At 31.1% G+C, this 15,923-nt stretch overlaps 1 protein-coding gene across 2 annotated transcripts; it reads right to left on the reverse strand.

Annotated features, from left to right (window-relative positions):
* Positions 1-9,559: 9,559 nt before the first annotated feature.
* LOC126726691 (G-type lectin S-receptor-like serine/threonine-protein kinase At1g11300) lies at positions 9,560-15,267 on the reverse strand. 2 transcript variants are annotated; one of them, XM_050432018.1, is made up of 7 exons: positions 13,869-15,267; positions 11,407-11,514; positions 11,131-11,327; positions 10,843-11,053; positions 10,333-10,570; positions 10,091-10,241; positions 9,560-9,995 (listed from the first exon to the last, which is right to left on the reverse strand). In XM_050432018.1, the coding sequence occupies exons 1-7, from the start codon at positions 15,208-15,210 to the stop codon at positions 9,687-9,689; spliced, it is 2,556 nt and encodes an 851-aa protein (XP_050287975.1). In that variant the 5' UTR covers positions 15,211-15,267; the 3' UTR covers positions 9,560-9,686. The 2 variants fall into 2 exon arrangements, with proteins under 2 accessions (XP_050287975.1, XP_050287976.1); XM_050432019.1 differs by having other exon boundaries at positions 11,131-11,324; positions 13,869-15,266.
* Positions 15,268-15,923: the final 656 nt, after the last annotated feature.

Here is a 15,923-nt window from a genome sequence, read left to right on the forward strand (position 1 = left end):
AGATGGTCACCTCAGGCCGCAAGACCTCTGGTTGATGTAGCTTTCATTCTTCAAGGAAAGGTTTAAGTACACTACTCCAATTTACATGAAAAACCAAAACACAATAAATCACTAATAAAATGCATTACAAATAAAATTTTGTCATTGAATAAAGCCAACATAAAACATGACTTCTCAAATGTTTCTCAAATTTTCTCCTAAAAGAGTGATTGTTCTCTCTCTCTCTCTCCCCTTTTATTTTTTCTTGCAACTCTACTTTAGGTTGCTGAATTAGTCATTATTTTTTTAAAACTCTATTTTGGGTTAATACGTTTTTGTTATTGTATTTTTGAATTTTCCATCAATACATTAATGAAGGTGATGAAATTCAACAAACATTTAAATAAATGTTAGTTTTGATTTTCGTAAACTTTTTTTGGTTTATACTTTGGCCCCCCTCAACATCGAATCCTAGTTCCGTCCCTGCAGACCATCCTTTAATTTTGTCTCTACTTGAAGCTATGAGTGTAGGGGTATTTTGGAACAATAAAAAATCCGGTCCAAATAAGGGAAGCTCCTTAAATAGTAGTATAGATTAAAACAATTTATAATTACTCACAAATTTGAGCTAGGTATTAGAGAACATTAGGCCTCAATTTTGTTTGTTGGGAAAAAAAAAGAAAAAAAAAACTAAGCAAATGATGAGCACTAATATGTTGGTCTCAAATTTGTTCAATGTTTCTGTGTTATATTTGAATGCTTTTTCTCTTCTTCTTCATTTTTTTTTTTCCATTTATTGTGCAAAGTTTAGTTTTTGATAAGAATTATGTCAGTACGAACAAATGACTATATCTACTAGGTGTTCGACAAAAGGCTTCTAATAAGTATTTTCATTTTTTATTCTCATTTGATTTTTTTTCTTTTGTTTCTACATAGATAAATTGCTTGTGGTGGAGCTTAATGATCTTAAACATTGAAAATAGATCACAAGCCACATATGCAGTTAGTACTTTCCTAATTCCAACTCATTATTTTTTCTGTTTTTGCTTAACGGCAGTTAGTGTTGACCCTATTCAACTTCTAAGAAAAGGTTTTGCTTCCTTTTTAAGGAGCCAATGATAAAATGCTATGTCAATGGAAAATTGTAGTAATGTAGCATGTTCTTGATTAGTGAATCTCACTGAAATATTAAGCAATTCTAATTGAAGATTTAGTTGCAATTCATTTCTTGAATTAGGAAAAAGGTGAATGGACTTTAGTTATAATCATAATGGTCAATCCCTAACTTGCAATAGTACTCTGACCACATCCATCTGAAGTCTCATAAAATGCAATCTTTTGGCATCATACAATGACTTGAGGCAACTCTTGAATTCCATTCATATTGTATCACATAGTTTTGATAATTCAATGCATTAAGACATGATAAAGCTATACACAGTTAACATTATTTTTGGGGTTGAAATTTCAATAGAGCTAACTCCTTTGTGGGTTTTTGGGCTGCTTATTATAATTGACTAAAGAAAACATGCAAACTTGTTTATGTATTACTAAAAGCTGAAACGTGGCATTTATTGCTGTTGAGCTCCTGTTGCGCCATCTTATTGCCACGTCATTCACCACATAATTATTATATATTATTTATTCTTTTTTTTTTTTTTACAAAAAAATATATAAATAGATTATTGACTTTATATATTCATTTTTGTCGGTTTTAACATCTATATATACTAAACATGGTCCCGCGTGATGCACAGATAATGTTTTAAGCTGTTATGTGAAAAACTTATATAGAATATCCCAAATATTTAAAGTAATAACATGAAGTAATGTTGCAATAACATGAAAAGATTTGTGTTAAATTAATGATTGTTGAGGGGAAAATTTTGATGTTCCCAAATAGAATATGGGGTAGTCAAGCTGAAACTTGACGATGGATTCTTGAAATAAAGCCCAAAGGCTTTTGATGTCGTGTAAGCCCGCCCAAGCAAGAGATAGAGGCTGCACCCTGACAAGAAGACAACAACAAAGCACAATAAACACGTTACCGTTGTTAGTTTGTTATATTATTAGTCCTTTTATAGCATCATAGTTCAAATCAGTTCTCTAGCGGTTAGGGTAAAATTATGCTTAGTCTAGAAAAAACAAATTTAAACAGTCCAATGGTCAATGATTAAATAAGTTTAGGAATGTGTTAACTCCTGGGGGTCCTTGCATGTCTCGGTCAGGGGAGTTCATTGTACTTTCAGCCATCATTACATCAATGTGAGGGAAAAGTTCAATTGTTACATATACATTATATCCTTCAACCGTAAAATAAAAAGTAAAAATTAAAGGTTCTATGGGAAGAGATAGTTTCCAAAACATTATGGCCTTCATCATAATAATACTAAATAAGGATTAAAAGCTTCATTGTAACAAATAAAAGAGGAAAAATATGATGGAATGAAGGGAGAGAGGGATCTCAGCTCAGTACAGCAAGTATTAGACTAAGATTTTGGTGAGTGTGTGTTCATAAGGCATGAATGAGACAATATGTGCTGTTTTGAGTGAGTGGGATGAGATTAACTCTGAGGTTAAAGCTTTTTGTGAGTAGTGGGAGGCATTTATGAGCTGTGATTGTGTAAAAGAGAGGAAAGAATGTCTGAGGTTAGATGAATGTGGGTTGAGGGGGATGAGTAGTGAGCTTAAGGAGAGCTAAACTACTAGCAAAATGGCAAATAGACCAGGGGTTTCAGAGGGAGTAGCTGTCTTTGTGGGCTGAGGTGCTTATGCTTTTATAATAGAGTTGCATCCAAAAAAACGTAGGTCTGATTCAGGGGAGCAGGTCAGTTGAATTAATAACTTGGATTTGACCTAAAAATGAGAGATTTGCTTTTGGGGCTGTTTTGCTTCTTTGGGTAAGGTAGTATTTGGAGTAATCTTGCATTAAATGCTAAGATTACTGAGATTGTGTTCAGCCAATGGGATTAAGGCAAGTATTAAGGAAGAATCTTAGTACTGCAACTGAGATTTGGACCCTAGGAAGTAGGATTCAACACCCTAAGCCAGGTGTCAAAGTTTAAGCCCACTTCAGAGGGTTCCGCTGGAGATCTCTTTATGCCCTCCAAACCACATGTTCCCAAATTTTCCCTTTTAGAATTCATGGGCTTGGCACATGAATCATGTCTTGAACATTTTTAATATTTATAGCATCAATTTGTTGAAATTTAGATAATTTGGTTTTAGCTCCCTTTCCGCTGGAGGTGCAGTCTTGAGGAAGATGATGGAGTCCCTTCATCCTTTTGACTTCAGCTGATATGACAGCCCTTGGGCACGGTTCACGTCAGGTAGAGGGTGGCAGAAAACTGATGGGACAACCCCTAGTTCATCCTCAAAGGCTTGGTCCTCTTGTAGGGGGCTCTAGTTGTTTCTTTGGATAGGGATGAACAAGGGCTGGTTGCCTACTTTCAAACCTCTTGCTGGGGACCTTTTTGGGCTGGAACTTTTCTCTATTTCAGTACTTTTAGTTGGGCCACATGGCCCTATCTTTGCTTGGGCTTGTTCCCTACTCCATGAGATTCTTAGGCCTACAAAAATGGGCATTAAAGACATGCTTTGCCATGAGTTTTTTACTCCTTGTGGGCTTTAGTTGTTAGTGGAAGTAAAATGAATCCATGAGCTTTAATAAATATTTATGATAGATTTTGGGTATTAATTTCCATGGGCTTTAAATAACAACTTGTATAGTTTCTCATAATTTTTGCTATGGATTACTTTGTAAATGATAATGACCTCCAATATTTTTTTTTGGGAATACTATTTATCATGGGTTTTAAATAAATATGGTAACAATCACTATAATGGAATAATGTGATGTTTTCATAAGTTTCTCTATAGATAATCATAATGGACATGTAGGATGAATAATTACCATAAGTTTTGGTAATAAATATTATGAATGTTGTGATGTAAGATGGATAGTGAGCATGAGTTTATAATATGAAATAAATAAATGTCATGGGTCTAATAATCATATCTTTCCATGGGCTTTTATAAGATGATCGCCATGGGTTTTGAGAGTAGATAATTCATAAATTCCTATGAGCTTGTAATATTATAGTAATAGGTTTAAGAATCTAAAGTTTTGTTCATTATTGGAATTTTAGGTGAAATAATTATGATATAGTATTTTGCCAAGTATTGATAACTTTGGGCTTTCGATAAATAATGCCAAGTAGTTAGCTTGGGCTTTTAATAGTGCCAACGTAAGTTGGGCTTTTGATATTGCAATAAGAATTGAGTTTTTGATGTTGCCAATGAGAATTGGGTTTTGATATTGCCAATGTGAATTGGGATTTGGATAAATAAATCGCCATGGTCTCAAACCATGGGCTTTGATTATGGATTTGAATTCCATTGATAAAATTGTTTTGCCATGGATTTGAGTCATAAGCTTTTCAAATATTGCCAAGTATAAGTATTCTTGGGCTTTAAATAGAATAAGATGTGTGTATTGGGTTCATAGGGCTGGTTTTGGGCTTAGCTAAATAATAATAATAAAATTAGATAAAATAGGAGTTTTTTGGGCTTTTTGTAATAATTTATATCATGACCCAATTTAGATAATGAGATATGAAATATTTGTGATTAACATAATAATAGAGCCAAAAAATGTTTGGGAAAACCCAATAACTTATAGTGGTATAAATAGGTGGTACTCAAATAAAGTTGGGTGTAAGAAAAAAAGTACCCTAGCAATGATTTAATACAATATTAAGGGGATGGAGAATTTAAACTATAGAGAAAAAGTTACATAAATTAGAAATTAGTTATCATGTGGTGTGTAATATCTTCTCAAAAAAAATGTGGTGTAATAAGTTGATTGTTTGTCTAATCATTTATTTTTTTGTTGAAATTTTTAATCATAATTTTTGTTTCTATATTAGCTTGGAGTTAGCATAAAAATTTTGTAATTTCATGTAAATGTTTAGTTTAGTTTAGTTTATTTTTTATTTTTTATTTTTGAGAAAAAGGTAAATGTTTAGTTGGCTTATGGAAATATCATCTAAAATTTATGATGTCACATTTATGTTATTGAATTATGATTGTGGTAAGTTAAACACTCAATGAAAATAGTGATATCCTATTAATAAAATTTTATTATAATCCAAATATGTAAAGAAGTGGTGTAAAACTAAATGAAAAATTACAATTACAAAGCATCACATGATAGAATCGCATGGTCTCTCATGTGATGTTTTTTCTTTCTTATATATTTTTTTGAAAAAAAACCATATGAAATTCTTATATATATATATATATAATATTAGTGCATACTTATAGATAATTAATGTGTATTCACTTCATTGACATATTCAATAAATTAAAAGTTTTACATAAATGTAAACTTTGATGAGGTGGAAGCCTAAATGAGAGAAGTTCAATGAATGTGCCACTTGGCAAAATCTCATACTCTCCCACATGAGATATCTGCTTTTATATAGATATTAATTTCTTTTTTATTTCTAATTTTTCTATAATTTTTTTTACATTTACTTATTTTTTAAATATCTACACTTTCTTCAACCTTTCTTCTTCTCTTACCTTTTCATCTCCCCACTACCCTCTACTTCAATATTGCTATTCATCTTTCCCTTTATCTTCATTTATTTGTCTCTTTGTATCCTTTCCCTCTCACTATAAATTTGTTATTCTTTTCCATTCTTTGCATAGTTTTCTCTCACAAAAAGGTTCTCTCTCTCTCTCTCTCTCTCTCTCTCTCTCTCTCTCTCTCTCTCTCTCTCTCAATGTTTTGGTGGATTTTTATTTTTTATTGCGTCTTTGCTTTAGGTTGATAAATTTTTGTGTTTTTAAGAACTCTAATTTAGGTTGATACGATTTAGTTTTGTGTTCTAAGTTGTTATTATTATTATTTTGCTCTTTGGTTGTTAAATTTTATCCAATTACATTATAAAAAATTAAAGATAGTAGATAAAAATAAAATAGTATTCCATTACATAGCGTAATTTGGATAATTTAGTGTTTATTGTTATATCTTTTAATTTTTCTTATTTTTTTCTTCTTTTCTATTTTACTCAATATTGAAATTCAACCACATCCTCTTTATCAATAAATTATTTATATTTTCTCTCTCTTTTTGTTTTAAAAAAATAAAAAATGTTATATTTTATTTAAATTCAAATAAAAGAAAATTGTGTTCATCAAATTTTACTCATTTTTTTTTAACATTTATACTTTCTCCAACCTTTCTCCTTCTCTTTACCTTTTCATCTCTCCAAACATTCTACCTTGATATCACTCTTCCTTTTTCCTTTTATCTTCCTTTATTTTGTTTCTTTTTATTATCATCCTCTTAGTATAAAATTTTCATTCACTCTTCCATTCTTTAAATAATTTTCTCTCACAAAAAAGTGGTTATTTCCCACTCTTTCTCCCTCAATTTTTTGGTGGATTTTTATTTTTCTTACATCTCTATTTTAGGTTGATAAAGTTTTGTATTCATTAGAACTCTATTTTGGTTGATGGGATTTAGTTTTGTTTTTTTAAGTTTTTTTTTTTTTAAATTTTTTTATGACTTTGATTGTTAAATATTATCATATTGCATTATAAATAATTAAAAATAGTATATAAGAATGTACTATTATTATATTACATAGAATTATTTGGATAAGTTAGTGTTTATTGTTATGTATTTTTTTTCTTATATCATTTTATTTAACATTTAAATTCAGCCACATCCCCATATATATCATTAAATTATTTATATTTCCACTCCTTTTTTATTTTAAAAAATTTAAAATATAATATTTTGCCTAAACTAAATAAATAAAATTGTCCACATTAAGTGGAGTAATGCTAGAGAAACACTCATTCTCACACCCAATGCATCAAAGGAAGAATGAAATATAAAACAAATCAAGTTAGAAACACTAAATTAAAAAAAAAAAAACTAATAATGCATATTTAGGGGGTGTTTGGTACATGCACTTAAAAACATGTGTTTTATTGTTTGAAAACATGTGTTTTATTGTTTGAAAACATGTGTGGAAATACGTGTGGATGAAAAAGAGTGTGGAAAAAGTGTGTTTAAGTGGGTGTACCAAACACCCCCTTAATGTCATAGAATCATCATCAAAATTTGGAAAAAGTAGGTTGCCAATAGAGAGAGAGATGGTATAGAAAAAACCAATACAAAGTAATAAAGAGTAGATAAAGAAAAGAAAAAAAAAAAAACCAAACGTCAATTAGTAATCATTGATTGGAAAATAGAGAGGTTGTAAGGAGAAGTAAAAAATAAAATAAAGATTACCGTGTGGAGAATATTAAAAACTTTACAGTGTAGTAACATAAACCATTAAATTCACTTAAGAAATTAAATCAACAATTAAATACAATTATAGTACTAAATTTAAATTTAAAACTAATCAAACTCTAACTGTGGAAATCATATTAATCATAACTAAAAAAGAGATGTTCTCTGATAGTAGTAGAAATTACATAAGAAATAAAGTTAGAAAATTTAAAAATCCATTTTTTGACATTTCATTTAACCTTATTTATAATATATATATATATATATATATATATAATTTTCATACACTATTACTTTCTAAAATCTAATGAACAATGCTACCTCTCATTTATTGTCTTTGTTATGTAATTCATCAATTAGTAAATATATGATAATGGTAAGAAACGTTACAAATGAGATCACTAAAAAATATATATATAAAATTAATTAGCCACTATCATTATGGAGTAGTAGTCTATAATTTTACACATAAAAAAAAGTGGAATATATAGAGTTTTCTTAAAAGTATGTGTAAAGATTCACTATATATATGTGTGTGTGTGTGTGTGTATATAAGGGTAAAAAATAGTATATTTAAGGTTTTTATTAACTTAAAAACTAATGAAAAACCAATGGTTAATAACTAAAATTATAGTATTAATAAAATATTTAATAAGACCATCCTAAAAAAATTATCATGCGCAACGCGCGGGTATGCAACTAGTATATATAAAAGGAGAGACCTCATTTGAGAGAGTATGAGGTTTTAACAAATGGCGCACTCCTTGAGGATTCTCTTGCAATAAAAGATATGGATCTTTTGTTTTCTTTGGTTCATCATTTCAAGACTATTCATCTATCTCTCACCAAGATAAGTACTCTTTATTTACTAAATAAACACCAATTAAAAGATAATGACTCTTTGTTTTCTTAGGTACATCATTTCAAGACTATTTTTTCCTCTTTAGGTTTTCACCTCTTGCACTTCTACTCCTTCATATATTCCTGCCCATAGTCTTTTAAATCTTCCTAACTCAAATGCAACTATGAGATTATCCAAACTAGGAAGGATGTAAACGACTTGTGGTTTTGATGCAGAGGTCAGAGGTTATTGTGGGTTTTGTGAGGATTGAGATTGGATATGGGCCTTTGGTTGTTTGAGATTTTTGGAGTTGGAGCTTTTGTGTTGGGTTTACAATGATATGTGACTGGATTTTTGCCAACAGGCTGAAGCCATGAAGAACCTTTTATGGGCTTTGAGACTTTTGATTTGATAGATATATATGTCACGGTATACTATTCTGTCAACCTTCATTCCTTATTTCACTTTTTTTTTTTTACTTATTCTCTATGTTAGTCTTTTTGTATTTTTTTTTTACTAATTCCCTACAATTGTCTTTTTGTATTTTTTTACTTTTACTTTGATACTAATGTATTATATTGCACACGCATAAATGAAATAATTTTTTTCCCTTATTGGTGTGAACTATTAGAATTGTATTTAAAATTATTTTATAGGAATTTATTTATGCGTATTGCACACGCATAAATGAAATTATTTAGAATTGTTAATAGTTAACATGAAGTTATTTTATATGAATTTTAAAAATCATACGAAATCTTTTAGATTTTTTTTTGGGGGCAATTTTCCTTGTACTTTTATATATATATATATATATATATACACATATATATTGCTGAATTTCCTTATACTATATTTGAATGCTTGGGAGCTTGCTTACAAATATATTAAATACTAAAAATATTTTGAATATGAACATTAAGGATAATTGCACGGATACTCTAACAAAGATAATTAAAGAAAAGGGCATTCATCAGTTTGGAAAGTAAGTATTTTTGTTATGAATAATGCTACAATCACAAACTATTTTACAACATTTTTACAAAATGTTGATTTGGCAACCTCTTATTGGTTTTCATCTAGGCCCACCATTAATATCACTTTTTTATTTACTAATAATCATTCACCACATTAGCAGTTTGTAAAATTTTTTGTAAAATAGTTTGTATTTCTAGCATTTTTCTTTCATTATACCTTATTTTGTATACTGTAATTGCAATTTAGTACTAGTTTATCTACATATTATTATTAATATTAAATTTATAATATTATATGGTCTCTTAGGAATCCCTAAGAACTATACAATTTCAATCTCATATATCAATATCAGTAAACAAAAGCCAATCAATAGTTTGGAACTACTTCTAGAATAAGAAAAATTATAAATATGAATTAAGAAAAGGGAGCTAAAGCATTCGAAAATATTTTGGGAAAACATAAATACTATTTACAATAGAAAACATAAAAATTATTTCCAAATGAAATTGCAAAGTGTCCATGCATTGCGTGGGACATTATCTAGTTATGTCAATTGTCAAGAACACATGCTAGCTATCGACCTTGAACCATTGTAATAGTAACATCGTTAACATAAATTTTCTTTTTGCCGCCTATGGATGAATCTGTATCTGAGAGAATCTGTCTTTCAGTAAATGCCGGCTGCTTTGGATGAGGAAGATCAATAATCTCACTTTTAAGCATGGAAATAACAACAGATACAATAGGCCTATCTTTGGCAAATTCTTGCACACATAACAGGCCGACATGTATGCATCTCAACATCTCCATTTCAAAGCATGGTTCATATATCATTGGGTCTATTAAGGCTATAATGTTGTCTGCATTCCACAATTTCCATGCCTGGAAACATGAAAACAGAATTAAAATTCTTAGCATCAATACTAAAAACTATTAGAGGTTTTCAAAAATAAGGCAATGAGATAAGGATGACTTACAAATCCTAAAAGGCTCATGGACTGCTCATCATGGTAAAAGCTAGAGTTTCTTTTACCACTTAGTATTTCTAGTAACAACACCCCAAAGCTGAAGACATCCGATTTTTCTGAAAATCGTCCTTCCATTGCATATTCAGGAGACATATAGCCACTAAATTTTTAACAATAAAACACATCAAAATCTTGTCATCAAATATTATTACTAGTATCTAATTGAATTGATGAAAACAAAAGGCACTTACTATGTTCCGACGACCCTGTTAGTATTGGCCTGCTCTTCATTATTTCCAAAAATCTTGGCCATTCCAAAATCTGCTATTTTTGGGTTTAGCTCTTTATCCAACAAGATGTTACTTGCCTTTAGATCTCTATGAATAATCTTTAATCTAGAATCTCTATGAAGGTAAAGTAGACCTCGACCAATTCCTTCAATAATGTTGAAACGTTTTCTCCAATCCAACAGTTTTTCCTTGTGAGGGTCTAATAAATTTAAACAAAAGCATTAAGAGAAACTCATAAGATGAAAGAACATAAAGTACAAAGAAAGAAGTTCTAGTGGTGAAGTTACAAGAGAATTGGAATGGTCTGTTTCAATTGAAGTATCACAACAGAAAACATTGTTCAAATGTCTCAAAATAGTATTATAGTAATTCCCATGCTAAAAATTATCACTACTCATAATATAATACACTGACATTTATATGCAGAAAACTTGACATTGTAACACATTTCTATGATAAGAAAGGACTAACCAAAGAGGAATGCATCCAGACTTTTGTTTGGCATGTATTCATAGATCAACATCTTTTCTTCTCCTTCAACACAACAGCCAAAGATCCTAACAAGATTTCGATGTTGAAGTTTAGAAATTACCACCACCTCGTTCATAAATTCTTGTAACCCTTGTCCAGAGGCTTTGGAAAGCCTTTTTATTGCAATCTCTATCCCATCTGACAATTTTCCCTATAAACAAACATCAAGTGTTAATTGGACATTCAAATTATTATTAGATAAGAAACTTCTAGTACAGCAATCATTACCCAGTATACAGGACCAAATCCACCCTGCCCAAGCTTGTTAGATAGATGGAAGTTGTTTGTTGCACTTGCAAGCTTCTCAAAATTGAATAGAGGTAGCTCCTGGACTTTAACTTGGTCCAGGTTGTCACCATGAAATTTTGATGGTGCTTCTTCTCTATTGAACAATAAAATCTTTGTCGCTTTCTTTTTCCTTGCTGCTGTCCACTATACTCGTGAGTAATGTAATATATACCAAGATTTACTAGTCCGCTGAGCTAATTTAAATGGGAATATTACCTTTTTGTTTTGCCATCCACCTCCACAATAAATAAGTGCAGATGAAAATGAAAATTGTTCCTATGATCACTGTGATTGTGACAATTTTTTTCACATCTACCACTTTGTCTGTAAATCAGGGGGAAAAAAGGTATAATACTTGTTCGAACAAAATAGACTGCATAACGGTGTTAAACAAAAATTCTTTTTACATTGATTTACTTGGTTGAAGTTTAAAGACTAAGTAACATAGCAACTGGAACATTTGTGGATAATTTGAAGCCTAATTTCACATCAATCAATATATGTATAAAAGTAGAGATCTGATGTGGGAGAGCATGAGGTTCTACCATGTAGCGCAGTCTTTGAAAAGAAAATTGAAATACTTTTTAACTACAAGATAAGCACAATATATATATATTGACTTTTTGTTTCTTTGGTTCAACATTTCAAGATAAACCTCTTACACTTCTACTCAATTATATATATCTTCGGTTCAATGTTTCAAGACTTTTCCTATTAAAGAAGATTCTTTGTAAGACTTTATTTTCTTTGCTTCAATGTTTCAAGATAAACCTCTTGCACTTCTACTCCTTTATATATAGTCTACGACCTTCATGCTATCTCATCTCAAATACATTCCAACAAAAAATTATGTCATTTATCTTCGACCTTTCAATGACACCTACCTACCTCCTATTGGGTCCCAAATAATATTATCACAAAAGCTATCAATTCAAAATAGCAATCACACACAAGAACACAAATATTTACGTGGAAAACCTTTTTTCTTTGAAGGGAAAAATCATGGGACAAATTTCGAATCAATTCACTATTTATCGAATCAATTACAATAATTATTGTGTTTGTCTCACGACTAAAGAAAAATCTCTCTTGTTTTTCTTTGCTTTCACACACACTAATTATTTCTCTCAAAAGTGGCAACACTTCGCTCTCTCATTTCTATTTTCTTCTTCGCGCACAACTCTCTCTTGGTTGTCTTCTTTTCTCTAAGCGGCTCACTCTTGGATGCACTCTCTCTTTTTTCTTGTGTGGCTTCCTCTTTCTTTGCTCTTGCACATACTCTCTTTGTGTCTTCTCGAAGGCAGCAGCTCTTTGCTCTCTCCTTTTTCTTGCGTTCCTCCCAAACGAAAATCCCTTTTATTCTCTCTTGGTTTCACGCTCTATTTTTCATCTCCCCAAAGGTAGGACCCTTGGGCCAAAGCCAACAAATTCTTTGTAGCATTGTCTATTTATAAGACTCTTTTCCTATTACCTCTTGAACTAGGAATACATCACCTCTTTAACAAGGAATAGACTTTCCTTCCACACAAAGGAATAGTCTTTCATTTCACAACAAGGAAACCCAAATTAATTTTTCCTTCTTCAACTAGGAAACCTAATTGACTTTCCAAGTCATAATTGGAATTTGAGGCAATTTCCCAACGCCTTCGACTTCGTCGTCCCATCTAATCTTAACCCGTTTGAGTTGGCTATAACCATAGAGGAGGACTTGCTTTTTTTATTGAGTGATGAAGGATTATATATGATTTTGATGTTCAGGTCAAATGTTGGGGGTTCTATAAAACCCGTGATTTCTTTGGGTGTTTAGTGTGAGAAAACCATACATGTATTTTGTTTTAGAACTAAAGAGAAATAAAAATAAACCTTCTAATTGATTATTGATGAAATTAATTATTTTTTTAATTATGCTTTAGAATTCATAATTTATAAGTTCCTTTGTAGTTTTTTTACTGCTATTTTGTGCAAAATCAATATGAGCCATGATGATAAAAGTAAAAGTCAATGATGATTTTAGAGTGTTTTTGTGCTTTATTTTTATTTTTTTAGCGTGGAAGTCTTCCTAAAGGAAATTAAATTATGACAAATTGAATTGTTTTTAACCATTTATTCTTTATTTTATCACATTCTCTCTATATGCTAATACTTACAAATAATTTCATTTTGTTGAGATAATGAAATGAGTGTTTGAGATTAGGAGTTCAGTATTTGGTTGTGAAAATTGAGTAGTTGAGGAAGTATTTGAGAGGTTACTTGAATTTTTGTAATTTTAGGATATTAAAGTATTTTATGCTTTGAATTTAAATTTATAAATTTCAACTTTCAAAATCATTTAGTCAATTTAAAAAATAAAGTCTACAAATAATGCATGTAATATGTTAGTCTCCTACAAATGTCAAAAAACTTGACTATTCCAATCACAAAAATTTAGAATAGTGGAGTAATTTCACTCAATATTCGGAAACCAATTAATGACAATTATATATATATATATATATATAAAATATGAATTAAGAAAATTGAGTTTCAAAGCATTCAGAAATATTTTGGTAAAACGTAAACATAATAAAACAAAATGAGACTTACAAATAGGTCTTAAAGAACATAAAAATTATTTCAAATGAATTTACGAAGTGTCCCGCAAGATTATCTAGTAAAAGTATAAAACAAAAACAACTTACCAAGTTCTGAGTAGGCCACACGGATGTAAAGATCAACTCCCGAACTGGAGAATTGCTGTGTATCAATTAGTTTATCAGTCCAAGACATACAACCAAAGCCAACGTCATATGCATATCCTATACAAGAACAATTTTCCAAGCATTGCTCTCTGCATTTGTCTTCATGAGCACTTGACCAAGCTGCAATGTCTGGCACTTTCATCATCTTCAATTTCAAAAACCCATCTTTTTTGCCTTCATCACCACCAGCGTTCACCCTCTCACACTGCAACGGTGTCCCCCTAACACATCCACTAGTCCAATTGCCTCGATTCCATTCTTCTGCATTATTTGCCTTAAACCCCTGCAAGCAGCTGCAAATTGGTGTATTCTGTGGATTACAGGTTCCGAATGCCCCACACTTGCCATAAACATCACAATCACTGTTCATAGCTAACCACCCGATATCCTCTACCCCATTATATATTTGCACTAGATTCCCTTGTGGAGTCAAGGCAATATTTGACAAGTAAGACTTGTCTACAAAATCAAAAGTTATATAAAAACTTCCATCTGGATCCTCTCCAGATCTGAATCCGTCAAGATATACAGAGTTCATATCCGGTATTCCAATGAAGATCCGATTGTTCCATGGACCACTGCGCCAATATGGGCTACCGTTTTTCCATATGAATACTTGAGGAGAATTAGGAGGTTGAATACCACAAGAGAAGCTTCCAATAGATGGATCAGAAGGGCTTTTCCAAGATGTAATCTGGACTTTCTTACCTGTTCTTACATTGGCACTAAGCTTCATCGTTGGCAAGACCGTATCAGAAGGATATTGGAAACTCTCCCATATGACTGTCCCTGTAGCATTTTCTTGCAAGACAAGGTTCCCTGAATCCAAAAGCTGGGCACTTGAATTGGGAGCAGAGTTTGCAACATTCGCTGACCAAATTACCTCCTTTTCTCCATTTAGTAGCACAAGAACTCCTTTCTCAGATATAGTAAGAACCCCTTTAGAATCCCTAAGAGGTTTCTCTCTGTTAGCTACCCATACAACTTTGACTGCAGAAATGTTATTATACCATATTCCGACGTATCGATTGGTAGAATTTTTTGGGTGGAAGAATCCCAGTTTGAAAGCACTCCCATTATTGGAGATTATAAAGTCAGGGTCTTTGATGGGTCTAGAAGCTGTGATGGTGTTTGTGGCAGACCCAAATTCTAAACAAATGCAACATAGCAAGACTAGAAGAACTGACATGCTTGTATTTCGAACACTTCCCATAGCTTGTTCAATGCTATGAATGAAGATTTTAGATGCTAGGAGCATAATTAAGTCATTGCTTCTTTTCATACTTTTCTTGCACGGAAATATCTCTTTAATAGCTGCATACTTGGAATTTCCATTCTCAACGCAGCCCACATTGACTAAAATCTGAAATATTTAGATCTGCAAATTTTGGGCCATTCATTTATTTGCCTGCTTGCTCCTGTCGGTAGCAAGATATTTTGAAATTAGATACCAAATGAGCCACGGTACCAAGATATTTAGTCAATGTGGGCTGCGTTGAGAATGGAAATTCCGAGTATGCAGCTATTAAAAGCTAAATGATACTTATTATGGAAAGGGAAATGCTAACGAGCCCTTAGGGCATTTGTTAACAATCCATTTCTAGAAATTTAGTTGAATTATTTTCCTGTTATTTTTACATTATTTTTATTAATAGATTTTCCATAATAAGTATCATTTAGCTTAAATGAAAATAAATCTTAAAAGTTAGGCTAAATATTCTATCACACTCCGTAGCCATTATTTCATACACATATCCACAATTGATGCAAAAATGTACACATTTCAAAAAACAGGAAAAAAAAAAATCCACATTTAAATTATAAAAATGGATGTGAAAATATAGATATAAAAAAGTGGATGCAAAAGAATAAAAGCCGTAAAAGTTATGAATCATTAAATGGACAAAATTTGATGTTGTTGGGCGTGTCATTTTTAGCTTAGATTTGGTCTCATATTTCAAATAGAATTAGGAGAAGGGAATGATATAGTTCATG

This window comes from Quercus robur, chromosome 5, assembly GCF_932294415.1.
Source record: "Quercus robur chromosome 5, dhQueRobu3.1, whole genome shotgun sequence".
Taxonomy (NCBI): Eukaryota; Viridiplantae; Streptophyta; class Magnoliopsida; order Fagales; family Fagaceae; genus Quercus; species Quercus robur.

Bases quoted from the DNA above. Each gene is read 5' to 3' on its own strand.
- LOC126726691 (XM_050432018.1), bottom strand. From the start codon at position 15,210: ATGAAAAGAAGCAATGACTTAATTATGCTCCTAGCATCTAAAATCTTC. The intron at 11,328-11,406 runs GTAATATTCCCA...TATAGTGGACAG, and splicing joins GTGGATGGCAAAACAAAAAG to CAGCAAGGAAAAAGAAAGCG. The intron at 9,996-10,090 runs GTAAGTCATCCT...TCATGTTTCCAG, and splicing joins CCATGAGCCTTTTAGGATTT to GCATGGAAATTGTGGAATGC.